The sequence below is a fragment of the Natator depressus genome, chromosome 7 (genome assembly GCF_965152275.1).
Source record: "Natator depressus isolate rNatDep1 chromosome 7, rNatDep2.hap1, whole genome shotgun sequence".
NCBI classification, from domain to species: domain Eukaryota; kingdom Metazoa; phylum Chordata; order Testudines; family Cheloniidae; genus Natator; species Natator depressus.
In genome coordinates, this window is record NC_134240.1 from 50,848,755 (window position 1) to 50,873,803 (window position 25,049).

The window sequence follows — 25,049 nt, forward strand, 5'->3', positions numbered from 1 at the left end:
CAGACCTGCCTGCTGCTGAGTCTCAGGAGGTCCCCTCAGTGTCACGCCATAGGGCAGTCCAGTCTTTCTATGTAACTGTGTGTCACTAGCACTTCCCATGCTTCCCACCTAACATGAGCTCTGGTATTCTAGGTCTATCAGCTGGACACAGGACATTACTTATGCAGAAATAAGTACTACGGCCGTGGTCTCTCCATCGAGGGGTTCCGTAATGCCCTCTACCAGTACCTCCACAATGGCCTAGAGTTGCGCAAGGACCTCTTTGAGCCCATACTTGCCAAACTCCGGAGCCTGAAGGCTGTGCTGGAAAGGCAGGCATCCTACCGCTTCTACTCCAGCTCCCTCCTCATCATTTATGACGGGAAGGACAATAGGGCAGGCATGTTCATGGAGCGCAGGGCAGAGATGCGCCTAAAGCGAGTGGACACCTCTCTCTCAGAGAGCCTGCAGGATGACAGCAGCACAGAGCCCAGCCCCTCCGCCCTGCCCAAGGTGGATGTGCGCATGATTGACTTTGCACACAGCACGTTCAAAGGGTTTCGGGATGACCCCACTGTGCATGATGGACCTGACATGGGCTATGTATTCGGGCTGGAAAGCCTCATCAATATAATGGAACAGATGCGGGAGGAGAACCAGTAGGCCTGGGCTGTGCCCGTTCATTCCTACCCTGGTGGCGGGAGCAGGAAAAAGCAAACAACTTTGGTATTCAGTGGTTCGCTTGCTCCCTTGTTTATAACTGTCCCCTAGGCTGGAAGAGCTGTGTGAGGAGTGTGAAGATATCTGCCATCCTGCTGCCCATGTGGTTCTGACTCCACTGGCCTTACCTTCTGGAGGAGGCTCCCAGGGGCCCCACTGGATGATGGGCTCGCTGCTGTTGTGCATCGATCTCTTCATTGTGTGTGCATTCTGGAAGGAGGACCTGGCCACAGGGAAGGGAGGAGTAAGCCAGCCGTTCAGGGTGGAGATGGGGGTTCCGACTGGAATTCCACTGCCTCTGCTCCCCAGAAGTCCCAGCAGAGCCTTTGGTTTGAACCTCTTCTGTCATTTGGAAAGGGCGTTCATTGAAATGAGCCAGAAATATCTATGGGGGCTGATGGGCGCAGCACACTCATGCTGTTTCCTATGGTACCAGCTGTTGGTGCAGCTAGCCCTGCCCCAGGGGTGTGATTGATTTGATTGGGGTGTTACTTTGTGATACGACATTTATCTTCTCCAGTTTGGGCATTGTGACAAATCATCCCAAATGGGCAGGAATAAATGACCAAAAAAACCCATTGCAGAGCTGCAGCAATGGGTAAATCACCTTGCCCAGTTGCTGTGGGGTCAGTCAGGGAGGCTTTGCTACCACCCCTCGCCACCATCTGCAGCTGGCAGAGAAACTTGTGCAGGGCTGTAAGGGCAGGCCTGCCTGCTGGAGTTTCTCTTCCACCAAGGATAAGCATGAGGTTCCTGTGCGATTGACCCTGCCTTGGTGCATTGATCCAATGAGAGTTCAGCTAACTGGCCAGCAGTAGTGTTGACAGCAAGTGAATTCACTCCCCAGCTCTTCCACTGGAGTATATCAAGCTAGTCCCAACCTCAGTGTTTGTATAGCATAGGCACAGCAGCTGGGATGGGCGTGTCTTCTGAGCCACATCCAGACCTGGCACTGCAGCACGAGACTGTTGTCTTCTTTGACTCCTCCCAGGGCAAGGCTGACCCCTTCCACACTCTGGAATAGTCCGTCATACTCCCTGGGGTGGGAAAAGGGAAGTGGCTGAGGGGACGGGGTTTCAGCCTTAGCTTGGAAGGATCCTAGTGGAGTTAATGAGGAAGAAGAGTCTTAGCTGAACTGACAGATGGCTTCAGGCTGTCCCCATCATGTTGTCTGTTGAGCCTCATGCTGGAGTTACTCATTCGCAGAAGTGCCCCTTCTGTGGGTGGAAGTAGCTGGCTGGCTGGCATGGTGACCCAGCTGGAAGCACTGCCATCACTACCTGGCCTACCCTCAGGGAGCTGATATCTGCTGGCTTGTGTTAGGGTTGGATACAGCTAAACATTGCTTGGCTATGCTCTGGCCCTATTCTCCACTCCCACTAGTGGATCTCTGTGCTGGGGACTTGAATGACAGCAGGGAAAAGAGGTGCTCTGAGCTAAATGAAAGCATCAGGTAAATCAGCTACATGAAAGCCTGATCGAAGCTGTCCAGTCTCCAAGCTGAGGATGGACAAGGTGCCTGTGGCTCAGGGTGTTCTGTGTCAGAGAGATTCTCCACCTAGATGTCATTTCCATGGCCCTGAGACTAGCTCTTCTAACCCAAACTGTCATCTGCGGGCGAGGGGGCATTGCCATCTGTGGTTGCTGCACAGAGTGCAGGATTTGGGGCCGTTGGGTCTCAATCCTATTACTGCTAGTTGGGGGGAAGACGGGAGTAGTGCTTGAGTTTGTGCTAAAACTTAAGACTGCCCTGTCTCTTTACTACTCTTCTGAGCTTGGTTAAAGCCCATGTCCCCCTCAAACCTTGCAGATGGGGGCTGGACTCTTGGCCATGGCATTAGCATTTGTTAAGTTACTCCTCCCTCCACGTCCATGAGCTCTTCCTCCCCAAGCAGCTGCTAATGGGATTTTCTCAGTGGCCAGGACACAGCAGTCAAAGGTGGGCTGCTGGAAGCAATGTAGTTTTTTCCATGGTTGAGGCAAAGAAGTCCAAGTTAGCTGGGCAGAAATGCATTGAGGTCCTTGTGCATTGTGACCAATCAAATCCTAGTCAAGTGGCCTGCCTTCCTCACTGGCCCTGCTGTGGCAGGTAGCGCTAATGCGAGGCATTTCACGCCAGGGAGGGGACTCGTCCACATATGGTCGCTTGGTCTTTCAGCATTCCCATTGTCCCCCATTCTGGGTATTGTTGAGGGAAGCGGGGATATGTGTCACAGCTCTCGTCTCTCCCATTGGATCCTGCACTGAAGTCCTAATGCTGAGTGTGGCACCTCAGCCATCCTGGTGAGGCTTGTATGTTGGCTTTGGTCCAGTACCAACCCTGTATTACATCCTGGATCCAGGGTCACACCGAAATAGCTGGACTGTACGGGAGATCTTGTCTGTACACCAGTCTCCTCAGTCATAGTGAGGTGTATACACAGATCACTAGCAACATGGTGCGTTCCCTGTTTGGCTTCTTGTGATTCCCCTTGCAAAGTATCTTTGGACCATCCCGACAAAATTTCCAGAACTTGTAAATAGCCTTGACAACGAAATTGTTCTGCTTGTTGGAGGGGTTTTTATTCTGTTTGTGCTTCACGAAGAACCAAAAGAAATGAAGGGTTTAGTTTTGCCAGTGCTGCAGTGTTACATTTCTGCACAGCCTTGCTCAGCAGCAATAACCCTTCCCATCCAGCTGAGTGCAGTGACATGCAGGACATGGCGTTGGATGGGCTTCAGGCTGGGCCGGAGATGAATGCAAGTGCCTTGGACTTCTGGAGGCTTGAGTTGGTTATCTGGCTTAGAGCACAAATGGAATGGCTGTTTTCCTGCTAATCCCTCCTAGACACCATCAACACACTCCTTGTCACCCTTGCCACAGCCTCCTTAATACAGGCGTAACTGGAATTGAGGTGCATAGGCAGAGCCAGTTGTGGGACACTCCCCCAGAGCATACATGATGGAAGTGAGGCACTTTCACGTCTGGCTGTCAATCCAGGGCAAGTTAGTAACTTGAAGGCAGCCCAGTGGGCACGCTGCATGGGCAGCCCTTGTATCTTGCACTTCCTTGAACCCAGAGCAACATGGGGCAGTGGAAGTGACAATAGAAAGGCTTCAAGTGGGAGTTGGCCAGGTCAGCACATGAAGAAAGTCTTTTCCTCAGCTGCTCTTTGCAGTAAGACTTCTAGATGATTGCTCTGGACGAACATGGAGCCGTTGCTGGATTTTATCTCCCTCTTGCTCTTGGAGATACAGCATAGAGCTCGATGCTGGCTTTGCAAGCAGCTCTGGTTGATGTTTCCAATGCAGTAAATGTCTCCAAAAGTGAGACTTGCAGATCCATTGGCTCCTGGTAGCCTCACAGCTTGCCCTGCCTTGCAGAGAAGGGAATGAAGTCAACTCCAGGTGTCTGCTTCTGACCAGGGCTCCTACAGGATGTTCTTGGCACCTTCTCTGTTATGTGGATGGGCTTTGTTACTGGTTTGCAGAGATTGTTACTTTACTAGTTTGGGTGAAACAAAGTTACTGTTAGGAACTGTAGCCCCAAGCATTGCCAGGGTGAGAGCATTTGCTGTTAACACTGTAGCAAGTGTCCTTTCCCTTCTGGGACCAGGAACCAGGAGTCTCTAGATAGCCACTTCTTGAGCAATGTGCCAGCCCCTGGCTACTACCTCTGTCTAGGCAAATCCTCACATTAGATAATTATGTGGTTAGCAGAATCCTCGTAGAGCTGATCCTATTTAAAAATGGGTTCTGTATTTTTCATTGTGGAACTCCCCAGTCATTCCCCAAAGCCAAATGGTTCAGTATTTCATTGGTTTGACTTCAGAGAACAAAAGAAAAGGTGCTTTTCTCCCCTGCCCTGGGAAGCAGTGTTGTAACTGGTTAACCTACCACAAGGAGGTAGGAGTGAGTTGATGTGATGTAACCCTGACCTAATTTCCCAAGTGAGTGCACCCTTATGTTTAAATGTAGAGGACTGGCTGACCTGGTCATAAATGCAGCTGCTTGGTGTTGGAGTCCAAGGTTACGGGGGTGCTTTTTGGACAGCCCTTTCCTAAAAAACTATTTTGCATGCATTGTACACAGTCAAATCCACTTCAGGTGTGTGCGCATAAATAGTCCTTCAGTCCTGTCAAGCAGCATAACCTGTTTGCCTCCTTTCAGAGCTTGCGAACATTTTACGCCCAGCAGCGTGAACTTCTGTAGTAGAATATAAACGCACTCTGTAGTTGCCTTTATGTAGAAAGATGGACCTGCTTTCAGCCTTTTGGAATACATAGCCAGTCAATCTCTAGCAATAGTATGATCTGCCAGCATTGAGAGCATGTGTAGGTCTATTATCAATGCAAGGGTTTTTCTGTGTGTAGGTCCCTGGTCTTACAAACATGGACAAAAGAGAACAAGACTGTTCTTCCGATAAACACTCTGTGGTTGGGAGGGTAGCAGGGGCTTGTTTTATTGCCTAAAGCCATGAGGATTTGGATGGGTTGCTGCTGTCTTGGGGAAGATGTTGGGGAGTCTTCCTCTTTTCCTGGCCTGGCCTGTAACTTGTCCTACCCTGTAACTTGTCATTGGCAGCTCTTCTTGCTGTGTCAGTGGGAGTGGAAGCTACTTTCCCTAGCTAGCAGCTTTGATGTTTGAGTTGGGCTGGTAAGTGTAATCTCTGTATAAGAACTAGCAGATCTAAGGCTTTGAAGCCTTCCTGTGGAGATGTTGAAATCTGCATAAAGTACACCTGGCTCCAAAGTGGGTAGCACATTTTGTGCAGTTTCTGTGAATTTGGCCCCTTATGTGTAGTGGCTCTTCTCAACTCTTGTGCTAGAGCAAAAGCTGCAGGGAGCCAGTTCCTTCAGTGCTGGAGAAGGGCATGAAGGAGTTGACTCATCAGCTGTAACTTGCTCATTCCTGCACCCTAGCCTGTGAGACCTCAGGCTTGTGCCAAACAGCCCTGTCCCCACAGAGGACCAAACCGTGACTCAGGGCCCGCCTGCATGCCTGCTGCTCCTGCATGTGTTGTGTTATGGGGCCAATGGAGCAGCAGTAGCTGCTCGAGGATGTTTGCCCAACCCAGAGCTATGTTACCTAATTCATCATATAAAGCTGATGATCGAGATAATGTGGAGGTGCAGTCTGTAGATGTGGCAGCTCCCCAGCATGCACTGCTCCGTTGTGATGCAATCAGCCTGGTTGTACTTCTTGCTCTATAGGCCAAACCTCCATGTTAAAGCGGAGATCAGTGGCATTCTGACTTCCTGGAGGGGCGATTGTTGAGAATCCAGTCCTGCAACTTCCTCGTTTTATGGTGGGCCCCATCTCCTCGTTTCCCACTCCTGGACTCTGCCCAGAACAGAGTCACCCAAACCAGAAGTTCAGACTTCGGTGTTTGTATTTGTACTGTTATTGCATGTTTATCTCAGGAGCAAAATGCTTGTGTACTTGAAAGGTCCAGGTGTGGAGGGATCTGTGGCAAGTGTAGAAGGACTTGTTACTGGAGGAAGGGAGGGGGCCCTCTGAAGCAGAGAGCTTTAGCCCTCTCCTGCCCTGCATCCCTTTGGCTTGTCTGGGAGGTATGCAGCATCATATTGTCTTCGAGCATTTCCTGCATATTTTTTTAATTCTCTTTCAGCCCCACTTTACTGGGCCAAGTCAAGCTTATGGGCATGAAAAGTACCAATACCTGTACTCCAGACGCTGCAACGTTACCTCTCCTGCTGTCTCTAAAGTCATGTATATACAAATAAAAGCGGTTAGAAATTTAGCAGTGATGTGCACGTCTCTCTGTGCTGTTGTTTTCTCCCACCAAACATTTCCCAAACTCGTGGTATGAGGTAGGCTGCAGGAGTGCAGTCACTTCCTTACCACAGATAGGGAATGATCTATAAAGACAAAGCTGAATTGGTGGGGGAGGGGATGTAACATACATGCCAAGCAGTTGAGGTGGTGATAGTGTGGCTTTGCCATCTTTGATCCGAGTACATTGCACTGGGTATGGTGGGAAAATTGACCAGAGAGGAGTCCAGGGACTGCTATGAGAAAACATCAGCCTATGCTTCCTCTAACTGCTGTGCAATCTCAGACACTGCCTGGGAAAGGATCTCCACAGTCCATTGGACATCAGCGTGGCCTTGGTTACGGAGGCACCAATAGTGGCTTCATAGTTAAGGTTGCGTTTTGCAACTTAGGGATTCAGCTTCTTACGGAGGAAGAGTACAGTGTACCTTCCATACATTCTGTGTTAACATCTGTTAATGTTTGAGTTACAATTCAGTAAAAATGGGCACAATTAACAGTTCCCCTTGTCAGCTTTCCCTTCTGTAGCTAACAAGCAGCTGGCTTTTACCCTTCACAGTCCTGCAAACTAGTGCACTGGCAAATTTGAAATTTGGTTTTAATGAAGCAAAGTTCCTGAAAACTGGTTACTCACCTTGTAACTGTTCGAAATGTGTTGTTCATGTCCATTCCAATCAGGTGTGTGCGTGTGCACAGTAGCCAGAAGACTTTCCCCTAGCAGCATCCGTGGAGTTGGCCTGGGTGCCCAATTAAGGGCCCTGCTGACCTGCCACCCCTCAGTTCCTTCTTGCCGGCTACTGCCACAGAGGGGAAGGAGGGCGGGTATTGGAATGGACATTAACAACACATCTCGAAGAGCAACAGTTATGAGAAGGTAACAGGTTTATTCTTCTTTGAGTGCTTGTTTGTGTCAATTCCAATCAGGTGACTCACAAGCCCAAGTTCAGGAGGCGGGGTCGGAGTTGTCCACTGATTGGAACACCACTCCTCCAAAGGTTGCATTGTCTCTGGCCTGCTGGGTAATTGCATAGTGTGTGGTGAAAGTGTGGATGGAGGACCACATCCACACTTTGCAAATTTCCAATGTGGGAACCTGAGTCAGGAACACTGTTGATGAAGCCTGCTCCTTGGTGCAGTGCGCGGTGATTGGAAGATGCAGGGACACCTGCCAGGTTGTAGCACTCACAAATACAGGATGCTATCCATGACGAGATGCGTTGTGATGACACAGGCAGACCTTTCATTCTGTCTGCCACTGCCACGAATAACTGGACTGATTTTCTGAATGGCTTCATTCTCTCAATCTAGAAGGCTAACACCCTGTGGACAGCTAGAGTGTGAAGTCTTTGCTCCCTGCCACTGGAATGAAACTTAGGGTAGAATCAGGAGAAAGATGTCCTGATTGATGTGGAACTGTGATACAACCTTCGGTAGGAAAGCAGGGTGAGGTCTGAGCTGAACCTTGTCCTTACAGAACACGGTGAAAGGGGGCTCTGATGTTAGGGTCTTAAACTCAGACACCCTCCTGGCCGAGGTTATCGCTATCAGGAATGCGACCTTGTAAGAGAGGTAGAGTAGGGAGCATGCTGCCAAGGGCTCAAAGGGCAGTGCCCTGAGTCTAGAAAGGACCAGGTTGAGGTCTCAAGGCGGGACAGGCTGCTGGACGTGAGCGTATAGCCTGTTGAGACCTTTTAGAAATTGGCTGACCATCGGGTTAGCAAAGACAGAGCGGCCCTCCATACCTGAGTGGAATGCCACGATGGCGGCCAAGTGAACCCTTACTGACAACATTGAAAGCCCCTGCTGCTTCAGATGGAGGAGGCAGTCCAGAATAAGTGGCACTGGGGTAGCGTTGGGAGCAAATGGTGCTCTGCCGACCAGATTGAAAATCTCTTCCACTTGGCAAGGTAGGCAGCTCTCGTAAAGGGTTACCTGCTGCTAAGGAGGACTTGTCTAACCTGGTCTGAACAGAAAAGGTCCACCAGGTTCAACCTCGGAGTTTCCATGCTGTGAGGTGCAGCGCCTCAAGGTTCGGATGTTGGAGACAACCATGATCTTGTATCAGGAGGTCGGGAAGAGTGGCAGGGCAACTGGAGCTTCCACAGACATGTCTAGGAGAGATGTGCACCAGTGCTGGCAGGGCCAGGCTGGAGCTATCAATATGACCTGAGCTTGTTCCCTCTGGAGCTTGAGGAGTACCTTGTGAATGAGCGGTATGGGCGGAAAGGTGTATAGAAGACAACCTCCCCATGGGAAGAGGAAAGCGTCTGTGCTGGAGACTGGGCTGTGATTTTTTTGGAAGGAGCAGAACTGCTGGCACTTCCTGTTGTGTCGCATGGCGAATAGGTCTATCTGGGGAAATCCCCATCTCTGGAAGATTGAATTCACGACGCCTGGGTGAAGGGACCACTCGTGGCCATGAAAGGACCTGCTGAGGTGGTCCGCCAGCTCGTTCTGTACACCAGAGATCCGTGTGACATCATCGCTAGCTTTCCCTTTGACTGAACAGGGTGCTGGGATGGAACCTCTGGTGACAGCACATCCACCTGCTTCGGGGGCGAGAATGACACCATGAGTCTCAGCAGGTCCTGCGCCGCCTCAAAAGCCTCCGGGGTGGACAGGAGCAACAGGTGCTCCAAGGAATTCAGCGAGCAGGATGGGCCTGGACTAGACTATCTCACTTGGGCAGGAGTCGACGTAGCCCCTCTCAGAGCAGTGGCCCAACTGAGGTGCCACTGATGGACGGTCCCTGGATCTTGCCGAGGGGGATCAGCCTCTTTCCGCTGTCTTCTGCGTGGTGATTGGGACCGGTGCCGAAGGCTGGAGTGCCCCCGAGAGACTCCATGACAGTCTCGAGCCTCCTTGGAAATGTCCTTTTTCGACGCCGCATCTCTCAAAGACGGTGCTGGAGTGCTCCGCACCAAAGAAGACGTACTGGGAGCAGGATCCCTGGTGCCAGGGTCTGACTGAGGTCAGAGAGCTGTCTCCATAAGGAGGATTTTATGCTGCTACTCCCTCTCTTTAAGAGTTCTTGGTTGGAATGCCTGACAGATCTTGCAGTGGTCTTTTTGGTGACCTTCGCACAGACACCGTAAACAGGAGGTGTGGGGGTCACTTTTAGGCATGCACTTCATGCAGTCTTGGCAAGTCTTGAAGCCCAGGGATCACGGCATGCCCTAGTGACAAATAGGTGGGGGGAGAAAAGTGAGGGGGGGAACCCCCCATAATTGAAACTTATAAATGAACTATCTACACCAACTAGAACTATCTATCTACAGCAAAAAGTGAAAGTACAGCTAAGCCCCTTGCCGAAGCAAGAGCAAGGGGAAGTTCAGCCATCGTCACTGGTGGTAAGAAGGAACTGAGAGGGTGGCGGGTCAGCAGGGTCTTTTATTGGGCGCCATGAAGGATGCTGCTAGAGGAGAAAATTTCTGGCTACTGTGCACATCCACAAACCTGACTGGAATGGAGATGAGCAAGCAATTGAAGAAGAGCCATTATTCCATCTCATTTATAGTTAAGGGCAGCTAAATAGCATGACATCAGAAGTAACTCAGCCAGTCACCACGGCTAGTCCTCTACAGCTAACTTACCTGTTGCAATGTTTTTGGTTAAAGTGAGTCAAGGGCATGAGGGGGAGCAGACAGGGATGAGGAGCTCTCATTACATTTGAGCAGCTGTGCACAGATAGTGCAGGGGCTTGGCTCTAGGCCCTGCCCTACTTCCACTCTCAGCTTTCTCTCAGTGGGGTGCCCAGGTACTGCTGGACTACCTCAATTCAGTCTTCTCCCCCAGAGAGGGTACATGTGGGGGGATCCAGTTCAGCATTCTGTATGGAGGGGCAGCATAATGTCACCAGTCCCCCTGCGGGGAGTGAGGGAGCAGAAAGTGCACAGGGGCAGGAGCATCATACCCACACTGGGATGGGTGGGGAGATCTTGCCTCACGCAGCTAGAAGCAAAGAGGAAGATGAGCGACCTAAGAAAAAGATTGAGACTCCCTTCCACAGCTGAAGAACTTGAAAAGTCAATTTTTAGACACGAGGCCTGTTGAATGGGGGTTCAGCCTCGGCAAGACCTATAAGTGGGAGCGGAGCCATGGCGGCTCACCTTCACCCACAAGACATCAAAAACCCATGGACTTCTGTTAGGCTTACTTCTAAAAGAGATCCAAAGCCATAAGGGTGAGAAACACCTTGCCTACCCCTCCCCCCCGCTATGGCCACCCCCTGCTAGAGAAACCCCTTGCCTTCCACCCCCTGCTCCAACCTGCCCTGGCATAGACCCCCTCCCCCCCCCCCAGCTAGAGAAACACATTGCCTTCGCCCCCACCCTGGCACAGCAGCCCTGGGCAAGAGAAACACCTCGCTTTCCCCGTCCTGCCCTGGCACAGCCACCCCAGGCTAAACAAACACCTTGCCTCTGCCCACCCCCACTGCCTGCCCTGCCCTGGCACAGCCCCCCCGGCTAGAGAAATAGCTCACCTCCCCCTGCCCTCCATGGCACGGCCAGCCTGGGCTAGAGAAACATCTTGGCACCCACCCCCAGAGCCTGCAAGGGCACGGCCACCCCAGGGTTAAAGAAACTCCTCACCCTGCCCTTGCACAGCCGCCCCGGGGTAGAGAAACACCTCACTTCTGTGCTGTCATGGTGTCACCCAGTCAGTGCTCTGGAACTACTCCATACAAAGCTAGCCAGGACTCTGGGGAAGCATGCCTCCTCTCTCTGAGCATACTGGCACCAGGGCAAGAAGCTTACACAGCTTCCACCTTCCTGGGTCTGACCTCGGAGCATTCAGCATCCCCTTCCACACCATGCGCTTCCCACAGCGAGTCTGCCCAGGTGGGGCTCCTGGGAGGTCAGAGGGCCCTGCACCCCAATTCCACAGTCAGATGTGACTCTCAGCCAGCCAGTAAAACAGAAGGTTTATAAGGGCATGTCTACACTTACCTCCGGAGCAATCGATCCAGCAGGGATTGAGACATGATAAATCGACTGCTGAGCACTCTCCCGTGGACTCCGTTACTGCACCGGAGCAAAAAGCTTAGATGGAGTCAACAGGGGAGCGTCAGCAGTCGACAGTGAAGACACTGCGGTAAGTAGCTCTAAGTACATCAACTTCAGCTACTTCAGCTCGCACCCACCTCCCTGCCCCCCAGTGGAGACCAGGCTTTAGTTGACAGGAACATAGAGTAGAACAGAGCTTGCTATCACAGAAATCAGTGTCTTTCAGCCAAGGCTATCGTGGGAGTTCTGGGCCAGACGCCCTGGACTCCCCCTCTTTTAGTCCCCCCCATGCAGACAGCCAGTTTTCAGCAACCAGACCTCTGGCACACCCCTGTTGCTTCTCCTTCTCTTTGTCTTGCTTCCTGGGCAAAAGGTGTCACCTGGCTGCATCCCCCTCCTGGGTCTCGGGTTACATAGGTGCAAACAGCTGGGTTGCCTCACCTGCCCTGAGGGCCTCAGCAAAAATCTCACACCCAATTCCCAACACCAAAGTACTGCTGCAGAAACTAAGTACACTGCAGTACACTCGGAAACACAGTATTAGTACAGGACAGTAAGACTCATATGCAACAAGATGAATAAAACCTCACTTCATCCCATCTCTCCCCGCTCCAAGACCGAACTGAGGACTGGCTAAAAACATAGATATCAATATATGCCAGGGCAAAATTCTCCATCCCCTTGAGTAACTTGTCCACCAGGCGCTGGAAGATGGCAGGTGCGCCCTTTAGGCCAAAAATTAGGAACAGGAACTCATATGGCCCCAGAGGGGGGATAAAAGCAGATTTCAGCCAGACATCCAGATCCAAAGGTACTTGCCAGTAGGCCTTGGTGAGATCCATAGTAGTGAAATAACGAGCCCTTCCTAGCTTGTGTAGGAGATCGTTGGGCCTAGGTGTGGGATAGGCATCGAACTTGGTGATGGCATTAAGCCTCTGGTAATTCAGACAAAACTGGATTGCCCTGTCCTTCTTGGAGACAAACACCACGGGAGAGGCCCAAGGGCTGGAGGACAGCTGGATCACCCCTAAAGCCAGCATGTACTTGACCTCTCTCTCCAGGTCCTGGGCTGTTTTTCCAGTGACCCAGAATGGGGAGCATCTTACAGGAGGGTGGGCTCCTGTCTCCACCTAGTGGACAGCCCAGGTTAGTGAGCCTAGGCTGGTTGGAGAACAGCTGCTGGTAGGAACCCAGCACCCCTCAGATCTCTGCCTGCTGGGCAGGGGTTAGCTGTCAGAGGGGGAATTGATTCCAGTGAAGGGCCGGCACTTGCCTCAGGGAATAAATCCACCAGGGGATCATCTCCCTGCTCCTCCCACTGACCACACATGATCAGTACCAAATTCTCCCTGTCAAAAGTACAGCGTCATGTTGACATGGTACACCCAGTGGCCATGAGCCTGATCAGACAGTTCCACCACATAGTTCCTCATTCAACTGCTTGATGACTTTAAAGGGTCCGTTCCAGGCAGCTTGAAATTTGTTCTTCCTCATGGGGATGAGAACCCTCCCCTGGTCCCCACTGGCATAGGAGTGGGCATGCGCTGAGTGGTCGTACCAGACCTTCTACTTCCCCTGGGCCATAGCTAGATTCTCCTGGGCCAAGTCCCTGAGCTCAGTGAGCTTTTCCCAGAAATGTGGTACATACTCCACCACTGATTCTCCATCGGGGGGAGCTCTTCCCCTCCCATTTGATCTGTCATCAAGTCCAGGGGTCCCCTCACTCTCCTCCCATACAGCAACTCAAAAGGAGAGACCACAGTTGATTCCTGGGGCACTTCCCGGTACGCGAACAGCAAGAGGGGTAAATACTTGTCCCAGTCCTGCAGGTGCTGGTGTGACAAAGTGGGGATTTTCCCTTGTTATGTTGTATGTGCGCCAATGTGAGTCTTACAGTTTTGCATGAATTATGTGTGTACCTCAGGTTCCATGTGTATTGCACCAATGTCTAGGGTGTGGGAATAATGGTGTGAGACTTTTGCAGGGGCTGATCCAGCTGCCTGGATGCTATGGCCGCCCTCTTCATAACCTGAGACCCAGGAGGGGGATTCGACCAGGGAATTCCCTTGGCCCAGGAAGAGAGAGAGAGGCCAGAGGAGGAGCAACGGGCAGGGCAGGGGCCAGGCAGCTGGAAGCAAGTCAGTCTTGGGTGCCATGGGGCACAGGGAGAGGACCAGAGCCCTGGCTCTGGGCTCCCCTCCCCACAAGTTGGACTTAGCTGAAAGTCACTGATTTCTGTGCTAACAAGTTCTGTTCTATGCTGTGTTCCTGTCGACTAATAAACCTGTTTTACTGGCTGTCTGAGAGTCACAGCTGACTGCGGAGTTGGGGTGCAGGGCCCTCTGGCTTCCCCAGGAGCCCCGCCCAGGCAGACTCGCTGCAGGAAGCACATGGTGTGGAAGGGGATGCTGAATGCTCCAAGGTCAGACCCAGGAAGGTTGAAGCTGTGTAAGCTTCTTGCCATCGAGACAGTATGCTCAGGGAGAGGAGGCATGCTCTCCCAGAGTCCTGACTGGCTTTATATGAAGTAGTTCCAGAGCATTGCCCCGGTGACTCCGTGACAACTGCTGGCAGCGGTGGGATAAACTGCACAGAGCATCCTGCAGTAAGTGGCTGGGGAGCAGTAAAAGCCAGGGGCATTAGCGAGAGACGGGTGTGCTGAAGGCTCCGAGAGGTGAGGTGCAGGAGGCGAAAGAGCGTATGGCTTAAGTCCAAGAGAGAGTGGACCCCCGAGAAGGGCTGTCGCACTGAAGGGGTTCCTCCCAGGGATTGTGGGGAGCTGAGAGAACACAGGCCTGTGACACCGTGACCACTTGGGAACAGCATGGAGATGGCCTATAACCATCTCCTTAAGAAGGACATTGTAGAGCTGTGCAGAGAGAGTGGGCTGCACATTGGAAAGCTCACTAAGGCACAGCTGAATGCTCAGTTGGAAGAGGAGGATTTTTCTCAGGAGCCGGTTCCTGACTCAGCTGGGGCCGCGAAAGAGGCTGGGAGCAGCTGGGTGTCCCAGAGACCCATGTCCCCGACCAGTAGGGGGTCTCCACTAGGTTCCCCATCAGTGGATCTGAGAGGGATGGAATTGGAGCTAAAATCGAAGGAGTCAGAGGACCATGAGAGACAGGGAAGGCATGAAGCAGAACAGCAGGAGAGAGAGCGGCAGCATGAACTGGTGATGGTTGAGCTGAGAGGCAGAAGGACTCATCCAGGGGTGAGTGTGGATGGATCCCAGGGTGCCAATTCTGCAGGGAACCTCGAGACTAAATTGCTGCCCCAGGTTAAGGAGGAGGGAGATTTAGATGCCTGTCTCGCAGCCTTTGGGAAGGCTTGCAATCAGAACCAGGCTGGCCCTGCGGAAAGCTCCAGTGTCAAGCCCCCTTCCTGGGTCCCAAGGCCATAGAGCTGTTTCGCCAGATGGGTGGGGTGGCAGACTGGCTCTTACTCCTGGCCCCAGCCTATATGTCTGTGTGGACTCTCCTGGGCTCAGGCCCATCGGACCCCCACTGGGAGCAGAAGGTGATGGTCAATGGGGAGACGTTCCCGGGGTGGCGATACCCTGGGACAGAGAGAACTGTTGTCAGGCCCCGGGTGATGCAGCCTCACCAGATGCTGAGGGGTTGAGTGACCTTGGTGAAGGTCCCAGGGATGAAGCCCCTTGCCCTGCCTCTGGCCCAGATCCCTGTGCACACACTGGATGTTTCAGGCTGGCTGGTAGTTGGGGTTTTCCAAGATATCAGCTGTGACCTCCTGTTCTGGGATGACCCTTGTCTATTTGGAACAGGATCCAGGCCCTGCCCCTGTAACAGCTGAGGATTTGAATTTGAATCCAGGGAACCAATAAGCTGAGATTGAAGTAGTCAGTGAAAATGCAAATGACCTGGCTGGCAGTGGGGAGGAGCTGCTAAGCTCAAGATACCTGCCTGTCTGTAACCAGAGCCCTGGAGCTGAGTGGGACAGAGAGATACTCCCCACCTCCCTGCACATGGGGGAGGTGGCCCACACTGGCTCTCATGCTGTGAGCAAAGCAGCGGGCTCACAGCCTGCCATCATTGGGACAGCAGGGGAAAAGCTGAGCCCAGGAGGATCGGAGACCCCAGCTGAGTGTGGGGAACCACAGCCAGGGTGGGACAGCTGTCAACAAGGGCTGCCTTGTCCAGAGGTGCAAAAGGCCTGGGACAAGGGTAAAGCAGCCTTGAGACACATGCCTGTCATAGAGGAGCCTTTTCGGAAGGTCACCCTGGACTTGGTGAGGGACGAATGGGAGGGGAAGGCCTCCCCCGATGGAGAGTCAGTGGTGGAGTATTTACTGACCTTCTGGGAAAAGCTCGCTGAGCTCATGGGTCTGGCCAGGGAGAACCTAGCCAGGGGCTAAGGGAGGCAGAAGGTCTGGTACGACTGCTCAGCCTATGGCACTGGGGACCAGGTGAGGGGTCTCATCCCGGTGCAGAAGAATGAGCTGCAAGGTGCCTGGGACGGGCCCTTCAAGATCATCAAGCAGCTAAATCAGGAGAACGATGTGGTGGAACTGCCCAACCGGGCTCTCAGCCACCGAGGGGACCAGATCCACGTGATGGAGCCAAAAATTATGGAACTATAAATTATTGTGTGTGTGAGAGAGAGACGCTGGTACTGGCCATGTGTGGCCAGTGGGAGAAAGGGGAAGATCCCCTGTTGGGTCTCTTCTCTGAGACCAGAGCTGGCCCCTTGCTGTACTCAGTTCCCCTCTCTGACCAGCTAACCCCCAGCAGGCAGAGATCAGAGAGATGTTGCATTCCAACCAACAGCTGTTTTCTAACCTGCCGGGGCTCACTGACCGAGCTGTCCACTGGGTGGAGACAGGACCTAGCCCTCCCATCAGGTGTTCCCAATTCAGAGAAATGGGGAACACAGAACAGGCCCTGGAGGGAGAGATCAGAGACATGCTGGCTTTAGGGGTGATCCAGCTATCCACCAGCCCCAGGGGCCTCTCCCATGGTGCTGGTCCCCAGGAAAGATGGGTCGATCTGATTCTGTGTGTCCTATCCGAAGCTCAATGCCATCACCATGTCTGGTTCTTGCCTATCCCTAGGCCTGATGAGATCCTAGACTAGTTGGGGTGGGACTCAGTACCCCATGACCAGGTATCTCACCAAAGGCTACTGGAAGGTGCCTTTCGATCCAGATGCCAGGTTGAAACCTGCTTTTGTCACCCCTTTGGGGCTGTACAAGTCCCTGGTCCTACCTTTCAGCCTTAAGGAGGCGCCAGTCACCTACCAGCACCAGGTGGATCAGTTACTGAGGGGGATGGAGACTTTTACCTTAGTGTACATTGATGATATTTGTGCCATTAGTCAGACCTGAGAGGACCATGTGTCCCAGGTGAAGAGGGGGTTGAGTTACCTCCAGGATTCAGGGCTGACTGTGAAAGCTGGGAAGTGCAAGGTGGGGATGGCAGAGGTTTCGTATCTGGGCCACAAGGTGGGGAGTGGCTGCCTAAAGCCAGAGCCACCGAAGGTGGGGGCAATCAGAGATTGGCCTGCTCCCCAGACTACGAAACAGACCCAGGCCTTTATTGGGATGGCGGGGCACTACCAGAGGCTTGTGCCCCACTTTAGCTCTGTGTCAGCTCCCATCACTGAGCTATGCAAGAAGGGTAAGCCAGAGAAGCTGGTCTGGTCTGAGCAGTGCCAGAGGGCTCTCTGCACACTGAAGAAGGATCTGGTCAAGGGCCCAGTGCTGGGAAACCCAGACTTTGACAAGTCCTTTACGGTGTTCACCGATGCCCCAGACACAGGACTGGGCACAGTGCCGAGGCAGGCCAATGCAAAGGGTGAGAAACACCCCATCATGTACCTGAGCAGGAAGCTGCTGCCCTGGGAACAGGGCTATGCAGCCATAGAGAAGGAATGCCTGGCCATGGAGTGGGCTCTTACAAGGCTGCAGCCGGATCTATTTGGGCAGCGCTTCACTGTGTACACAGACTACTCGCCCTGCCATGGTTGCATCAGATGAGAGGGGCCAATGCCAAGCTCCTGAGGTGGAGACTGTCCTCCCAGGATTATGAGATGGAGGTGGTCCACGTTAAGGGGAGTGCAAATGTTATAGCTGATGCTTTGTACCAGAGAGCGGGGCTGGAACTTCCCAGGTCACTGGCTAAAGTGACCCTTCTCAGTTCAGACTCGAAGGGGGGAGAGGGTGTGATGAAGTGGGGATTTTCCCTTGTTATGTTGTATGTGAGCCTATGTGAGTCTTACTGCTTTGCATGAATGCTGTGTGTGCCTCAGTTTCCCGGTGTATTGCATCAATGTCTAGTTGGTGTAAATAAGGGTGTGTGACTTTTGCAGGGGCTGATCTAGCAGCTTGCATGGATACTATGGCCGGCCCTTCATAACCTGTGACCAAGGAAGGGGATGCGACCAGTGACTCTTGGCCCGGGAAGCGAGACAAAAGCTGGAGGAGGAGCAATGGGCAGAGCAGGGGCCAGGCAGCTGGAAGCGAGTCAGTCTCGGCTGGCTTGGGGCACAGGGGGAGGGCCAGAGCCCTGGCTCTGGACTCCCCTCCCCACAAGTTGGACTTAGCTGAAAGTCACTGATTTCTGTGCTAACAAGTTCTGTTCTATGCTGTGTTCCTGTCGACTAATAAACCTGTTTTACCGGCTGTCTGAGAGTCACATCTGACTGCGGAGTTGGGATGCAGGGCCCTCCAGCTTCCCCAGGAGCCCAGCCTGGGCGGACTTGCTGTGGGAAGCACCCAGTGTGGAAGGGGACTCTGAATGCTCTGAGGTCAGACCCAGGAAGGTGGAAGCTGTGCAAGCTTTTTTCCCTGGAGACCGTATGCTCAGAGAGAGGAGGTATGCTCCCCCAGAGTCCTGACTGGCTTCATATGGAGTAGTTCCAGAGCATCACCCCGGTGACTCTGTGACAGCTGGTTCATGAAGGTTTTCAGCATCATCTTTAGAGTCCCACTGAATCTCTCCTCCAGCCCGTTGGACTGAGGGAGATATGCCAAGACCGAGGTATGTTGGACCCCACACTTCTCCCACAAGCACCAGAGCAGAGTTGACATGAAATTGGAGCCCTGGTCTGGAAGGGCCTCCTTGGGGAATCCTACTCTGCTGAAAACGGTCAGCAATGTGTCTGTCACTGTGTCTGCCTTGATAGAGGACATGGCCACCGTGTAGCGAAATCTACCACCACCAGAACGTATTTTTTCCCTGTCTGAGTTGCCTTGCTGAGGGGCCCCACTATGTCTACAACCACCTTCTGGAAAGGCTCCTCTATGATGGGCAGGGGCCTCAAACCTCTTTTCCCCTTGTCCCAGGCCCTCCCCACCCTCTGGCAGGGGTCGCAGGACCTGCAGTACTGCTGGACGGCATCAAAGACCAGGCCAGTAAAAGTTACTTAAGAGTCTCTACCTGGTGCGCTGGATTCCCTATTGCCCCGAGAGAGGGACATCGTGGGCCAAGTACAGTAGCCTGCAGCGGTACTTCTGGGAGACCACCAGCTGTCTCCTGATCCCCCCACAGTTCTACTTCTCCTTGGGGAGCCCATTCCCGGTACAGAAATCCTTTCTCCCCTCCAGCCTGCCCTGGCATAGCCCCCTGGGGATAGAGAAACACCTCGCCTCCCACCCCTGCCCTGCCCTTCCCTGGCACGGCCACCTTGGGCTAGAGAAACATCTCACCTCCCCACCCAGCCTGCTCTGCTCTGGCTTGGCCGCCCTGGGCTAGAGAAACACCTCGCCTCCTGTCACGGAGTGTGGGGGAGTCAGGGCCCTGCACCAGGATAAACAAAACCCCTAGCCTCCCTCCAACAACTTCCCCTGGCATAGCCCAACCAAACGAGAGAAATACCTCGCCTCCCCCCAAGCCCTGCCCTGCCACACCACAGCCCCCCCACCCCCCAGCTAGAGAAACACCTCGCCTCCTGCACACCCTACCCTGCCCTGGCACAGCTGCCCTGAGCTAGAGAAACACCTCGCCTCCTGTCACAGAGTGTGGGGGAGTCAGGGCCCTGCACCCCCCACTTCCTGCAATTCAGCCAGGCAGTAAAACAGAAGGTTTATTAGATGGCAGGAACACAGTCTAAAACAGAGCTTTGTAGGTACAGAAAACAGGACCCCTCAGTCAGGTCCCTCTGGGGGGGTGCGGAGCCCAGTCCCAGGTTCTGGGCCTCCCCACATCTCCCCAACCAGCTCCAAACTGAAAGCCCTTCCTACCGCCTCACCCAGCCATACCCCCAGCCCCTCCTCCAGCCTTTGTCCAGTTTCCCGGGCAGAAGGTGTCACCTGGCCTCAACCCCCTCCTGGGCTCAGGTTACGAAGGGCAGTTGCCATCGTTTATGTGCTGGCCATCAAGGATCATCCCTCAGTGAAGTCACACCCTTATTTCGCATCACCATCTAGTATTGGTGCAGTACCCCAGGGAAATGGAGGCACACCCCGTGTTAGCAGAAGACAGTAAACTAGTAAGGTTTCAGAGTAACAGCCGTGTTAGTCTGTATTTGCAAAAAGAAAAGGAGTACTTGTGGCACCTTAGAGACTAACCAATTTATTTGAGCATGAGCTTTCGTGAGCTACAGCTCACTTCATCGGATGCATACTGTGGAAACTGCAGAAGACATTATATATACGCAGAGACCATGAAACAATACCTCCTCCCACCCCACTCTCCTGCTGGTAATAGCTTATCTAAAGTGATCATCAAGTTGGGCCATTTCCAGCACAAATCCAGGTTTTCTCACCCTCCCCCCCCCCCCCAAAACTCACTCTCCTGCTGGTAATAGCCCATCCAAAGTGACCACTCTCTTCACAATGTGTATGATAATCAAGGTGGGCCATTTCCTGCACAAATCCAGGTTCTCTCGCCCCCCTCCAAAAACCACACACACAAACTCACTCTCTGGTAAACCAGCAGTAGAGTGAGTTTGTGTGTGTGGTTTTTGGAGGGGGGGCGAGGGGGTGAGAGAACCTGGATTTATGCAGGAAATGGCCCACCTTGATTATCATACACATTGTGAAGAGAGTGGTCACTTTGGATGGGCTATTACCAGCAGGAGAGTGAGTTTGGGGGGGGGGGGCGCGGAGGGTGAGAAAACCTGGATTTGTGCTGGAAATGGCCCAACTTGATGATCACTTTAGATAAGCTATTACCAGCAGGAGAGTGGGGTGGGAGGAGGTATTGTTTCATGGTCTCTGCGTGTATATAATGTCTTCTGCAGTTTCCACAGTATGCATCCGATGAAGTGAGCTGTAGCTCACGAAAGCTCATGCTCAAATAAATTGGTTAGTCTCTAAGGTGCCACAGGTACTCCTTTTCTTTTTAGTAAACTAGTAAAACTCCCATGCAACATTACCAGGTTAATACTCCCTACTCAGTCACATCTCTCCCCGCTTCGTGACTGAACTGAGCAGGGTCACTCTAACCAGTGACCTGGGGAAGTTGAGGCCCCCCCTCTCCGGGGCAATGCATCAGCTATCACGGTACTCCCCTTCACATGGACCACCTCCATATCATAATCCTGGAAGAGCAGGCTCCACCTCAGGAACTTGGCATTGGCTCCTTTCATCTGGTGTAGCCAGGTCATGGGAGCATGGTCAGTGTACACAGTGAAGTGTCACCCAAATAGATATGGCTCTCGTTTCTTAAGGGCCCATGCAATAGCCAGGCATTCCTTCTCTATGGCCACGTAGTTTTGCTCCCGAGGTAACAACTTCTTGCTCAAGTACACGATGGCGTGTCTCTCCCCCTTTTCATCAACCTTCATTAACAGCGCACCCAGCCCTGTGTCTGAGGAGTCAGTAAACACCATAAAGGGCTTGTCAAAATCTGGGTTTACCAGAACTGGGCCACTGACCAGAGCCTCCTTCAGCACACAGAGAGCCTTCTGGCACTGTTCGGTCCAGACCACCTTGTCTGGCTTTCCCTTCTTGCATAGCTCAAGGATGGGGGCGGCTATGGAACTGAAGTGTGGCACAAATCTTCAATAATACCCCACCATCCCAATAAAGGCCTGGACCTGCCTTTTTGGTTTGGGGAGCAGGCCAGTCTCTGATCACCTCCACCTTGGCTGGTTCTGTATTTAGGCAGCCGCTCCCCACCCGGTGGCCCAGGTAAGATACTTCGGCCATCCCCACCTTGCACTTCTCAGCTTTTATCGTCAACCCGGTCTCCTGGAGTCGGTCCAGCACTTGTTTAACTTGGGGGACACATGGTATTCCCAGATCTGGTTAAAGACACAGATGTCATCAATGTACGCCACGGCAAAACTCTTCATCCCCCTCAGTAGCTGATCCACCAGGCACTGGAAGGTAGCAGATGCGCCCTTGAGGCCAAAAGGCAGGACTAGGAACTCATAGAGCCCCAGAAGGGTGATAAAGGCAGATTTCAGCCTGGCATCTGCATCCAGTGGCACTTGCCAGTAGCCCTTTGTAAGATCATAGAATCATTAAATATCAGGGTTGGAAGGGACCTCAGGAGGTCATCTAGTCCAACCCCCTGCTCAAAGCAGAACCAATCCCCAACTAAATCACCCCAGCCAGGGCTTTGTCAAGCCTGACCTTAAAAACCTCAAAGGAAGGAGATTCCAGTGCTTCACCACCCTCCTAGTGAAAAAGTTTTTCCTAATATCCAACCTAAATCCCCCCCACTGCAACTTGAGACCATTACTCCTCGTTCTGTCATCTGGTACCACTGAGAACAGTCTAGATCCATCCTCTTTGGAACCCCCTTTCAGGTAATTGAAAGCAGCTATCAAATCCCCCCTCATTCTTCTCTTCCGTAGACTAAACATCCCCAGTTCCCTCAGCCTCTCCTCATAAGTCATGTGCTCCAGCCCCCTAATCATTCTTGTTGCCCTCTGCTGGATTCTCTCCAATTTTTTCACATCCTTCATGCAGTGTGGGGCCCAATGTCGAATAGAGGGAAATGATCACGTCCTTCGATCTGCTGGCAATGCCCCTACTTATACAGCCCAAAATGCCATTAGCCTTTTTGGCAACAAGGGCACACTGCTGACTCATATCTAGCTTCTCATCCACTGTAACCCGTTGGTCCTTTTCTGCAGAACTGCTGCCTAGCCATTTGGTCCCTAGTCTGTAGCAGTGCATGGGATTCTTCCATCCTAAGTGCAGGACTCTGCACTTGTCCTTGTTGAACCTCATCACATTGCTTTTGGCCCAATCCTCTAATTTGTCTAGGTCCCTCTGTATCCTATCCCTACCCTCCAGCGTATCTACCACTCCTCCCAGTTTAGTGTCATCTGCAAACTTGCTGAAGGTGCAATCCATGCCATCCTCCAGATCATTAATGATCTTGGCATGGCCCCCCACCGGGCTAGACAAACACCTCACCTCTCTGCCCACAGTGATAACAATTCATGTTCGTTGGTCCCTTCGAGCCTATCAGTTGGTCCTGGTGCCAGTTGTTCCCCTGGAGAGGGGGTTCTCCACATTCCCCCATTGTGGGGTCCTAGCGTGACTCTCTGCACCATGGTGGGCTTATTCTTTTGGGACTCCTCCATTCCACCCACTGACCGGCTGTACACAAACTTGTTGGCCAGCTGCCCTGCGCTCTGCAGGTCCTCTGGCTTTTTGTCAACCAACCATATCCTCAGGTCGGATGGGCAATGTTCATACAGGTGCTCCAGTACAACCAGTTTAGCCATGTCCTTCTTTGTCGGGACCCCATCTGCCCACTTGTGGGCATATCCCTCCATTCGGAGGATCAGTTCCAGACGTGTCCTCAGGGGTTTTACGCTGACTCCAGAACGTTTTCTGGTACGCCTCAGGAGTCATTTCAAATTTGCATAACAGGGCCTTTTTGAACAGTTCATAGTCCCCTGCCTCCACCCCTTCCATTCGGCTGTACATCCCTATGGCTTTGGGGTCCAGTAAGGGGGGTGAGAAACCGGAGCCTGACTGCAGGGTCAACTCTGTGCAGCCGGCAGGCCTTCTCAAAGGGCATCAGGAATTCATCTATGTTCTCCCCTTCCTTAAACTGGGACAGCATATGCTTATCAAAGTTCCATGTAGTCCTGAGTCTCCCCTCACTCACTGCAGCAGGGGGCTCTCTGCTCCTCAGTTTTGCTAACTCCAGTTCATGCTGCTGCTGTTTCTCCCGATCTTTCAGCTCTGTCAGTTTTATCTCCCCCTCCCATTCCAGCTGCCTCAGCTCCAGCAACGGGGAGCTTGGCCGTGAGGATCCCCTGCTGGCCGCGGGGGTCACAGTGTCCCCGGGGTTCACCTGGCTGCTTCTAGCCCCTCCCCAGCTATAGGTAGGAGGCGCCTCGGAGTGCCCTTGGCAGCAGTCTGACCACTCCCAGCCGGGACAGACACTGGTGCCAGCGCTGCAGCTGCCGGGCTGCTTCCCTCAGGAACAGGGATCAGCTCCTCCGAGCGATCCTCCTCCTCCAGCTGGGCAATCGCCACAGGCTAGAGCTGTGCTTTGGTGGCCTTCCCCCTGTGAAGCCCCCTCTCCTTGCACAGCTCTACAAGGTCCCTCTTAAGGAGATGGTTATACATCTCCCTGCTGTTCCCAAGGTGTTGTGGACTCGCAGGCCTGTGTGCTCTCAGCTCCCCACGGTTTCCAGGAAGAACCCCTACTGTGCCAGCCCTTTTCCATGTCACCACCTCTCTCCCAGAGTCAAGCCCCAGACTCCTCTGCCCCTGAAACTGGTCACCACAGTCCCAAGGGGACCCTGCTACTGCAACAGTTCTTCTCTCTCACAGGGTCAAGCTGCAGACTCCTCCGCCCCTGGAACTGCTCACCGCAGTCCCCAGGGGGACACCATTACTGCAACCGTCCCTATCGCTGGTCACACGCTCCCAGGGGTTAAGAGTAGCTCCTCCGCCTCCTGAAACCTCTCCTCACTGAGCCTTCAGCATGCCTGGTTCTCGCTAATCCCCCTTCATTTTACTGCTCCCCAGTCACTTACTGCAGGAAGTGCCATCCACGGGGTGCAGTACATCCCACCACTGCCAGCAGTTGTCACGGAGTGTGGGGGAGTCAGGGCTCTGCACCCCCCACTTCCTGCAATTCACTGTGACTCTCAGCCAGCCAGTAAAACAGAAGGTTTATTAGATGACAGGAACATGGTCTAAAACAGAGCTCGTAGGTACAGAAAATAGGACCCCTCAGTCAGGTCCCTCTTGAGCAGTGGGGAGCCTAGACCCAGGAAAACCCTTCCTGCTCCCTCACCCAGCCCCATCCCTGGCCCCTCCTCCAGCCCTTGTCTGGTTCCCAGGCAGAAGGTGGCACCTGGCCCCAACCCCCTCCTGGGCTCAGGTTACGAAGGGTAGCCGCCATTGTTTATGTGCTGGCCATCAAGTACATCCCTCAGTGAAGTCACACCCTTATTTCCCATCACCATCTAGTACTGGTGCAGTACCCCAGGGAAACAGAGGCACGCCCTGTGTTAGCAGAAGACAGTAAACTGGTAAAACTCCCATGCAACATTACCAGGTTAATACTCCCTACTCTGTCACATCTCCTCCCCGCCAGCCTGCCCTGGCATGGCCCCCCTGGCTAGAGAAACACCTCACCTTCCCCACTCCATGCCAGCCCTAACACAGCCCCCTCAGGCTAGGGAAACA

At 53.0% G+C, this 25,049-nt stretch overlaps 1 protein-coding gene across 4 annotated transcripts in view; it reads left to right on the forward strand.

Moving 5' to 3' along the window:
- Positions 1-10,686, forward strand: part of IP6K1 (inositol hexakisphosphate kinase 1) — a 78,884-nt gene extending 68,198 nt beyond the window's left edge. For 2 of the 4 annotated variants that reach the window (XM_074958383.1, XM_074958384.1), the window contains one exon: positions 133-10,686. In XM_074958383.1, coding sequence (XP_074814484.1) covers positions 133-642 — 510 coding nt within the window. In that variant the 3' untranslated portion in view covers positions 643-10,686. The remainder of the gene's footprint in view (positions 1-132) is intronic. The other 2 variants (XM_074958381.1, XM_074958382.1) reach the window with 2 other exon arrangements.
- Positions 10,687-25,049: the final 14,363 nt, after the last annotated feature.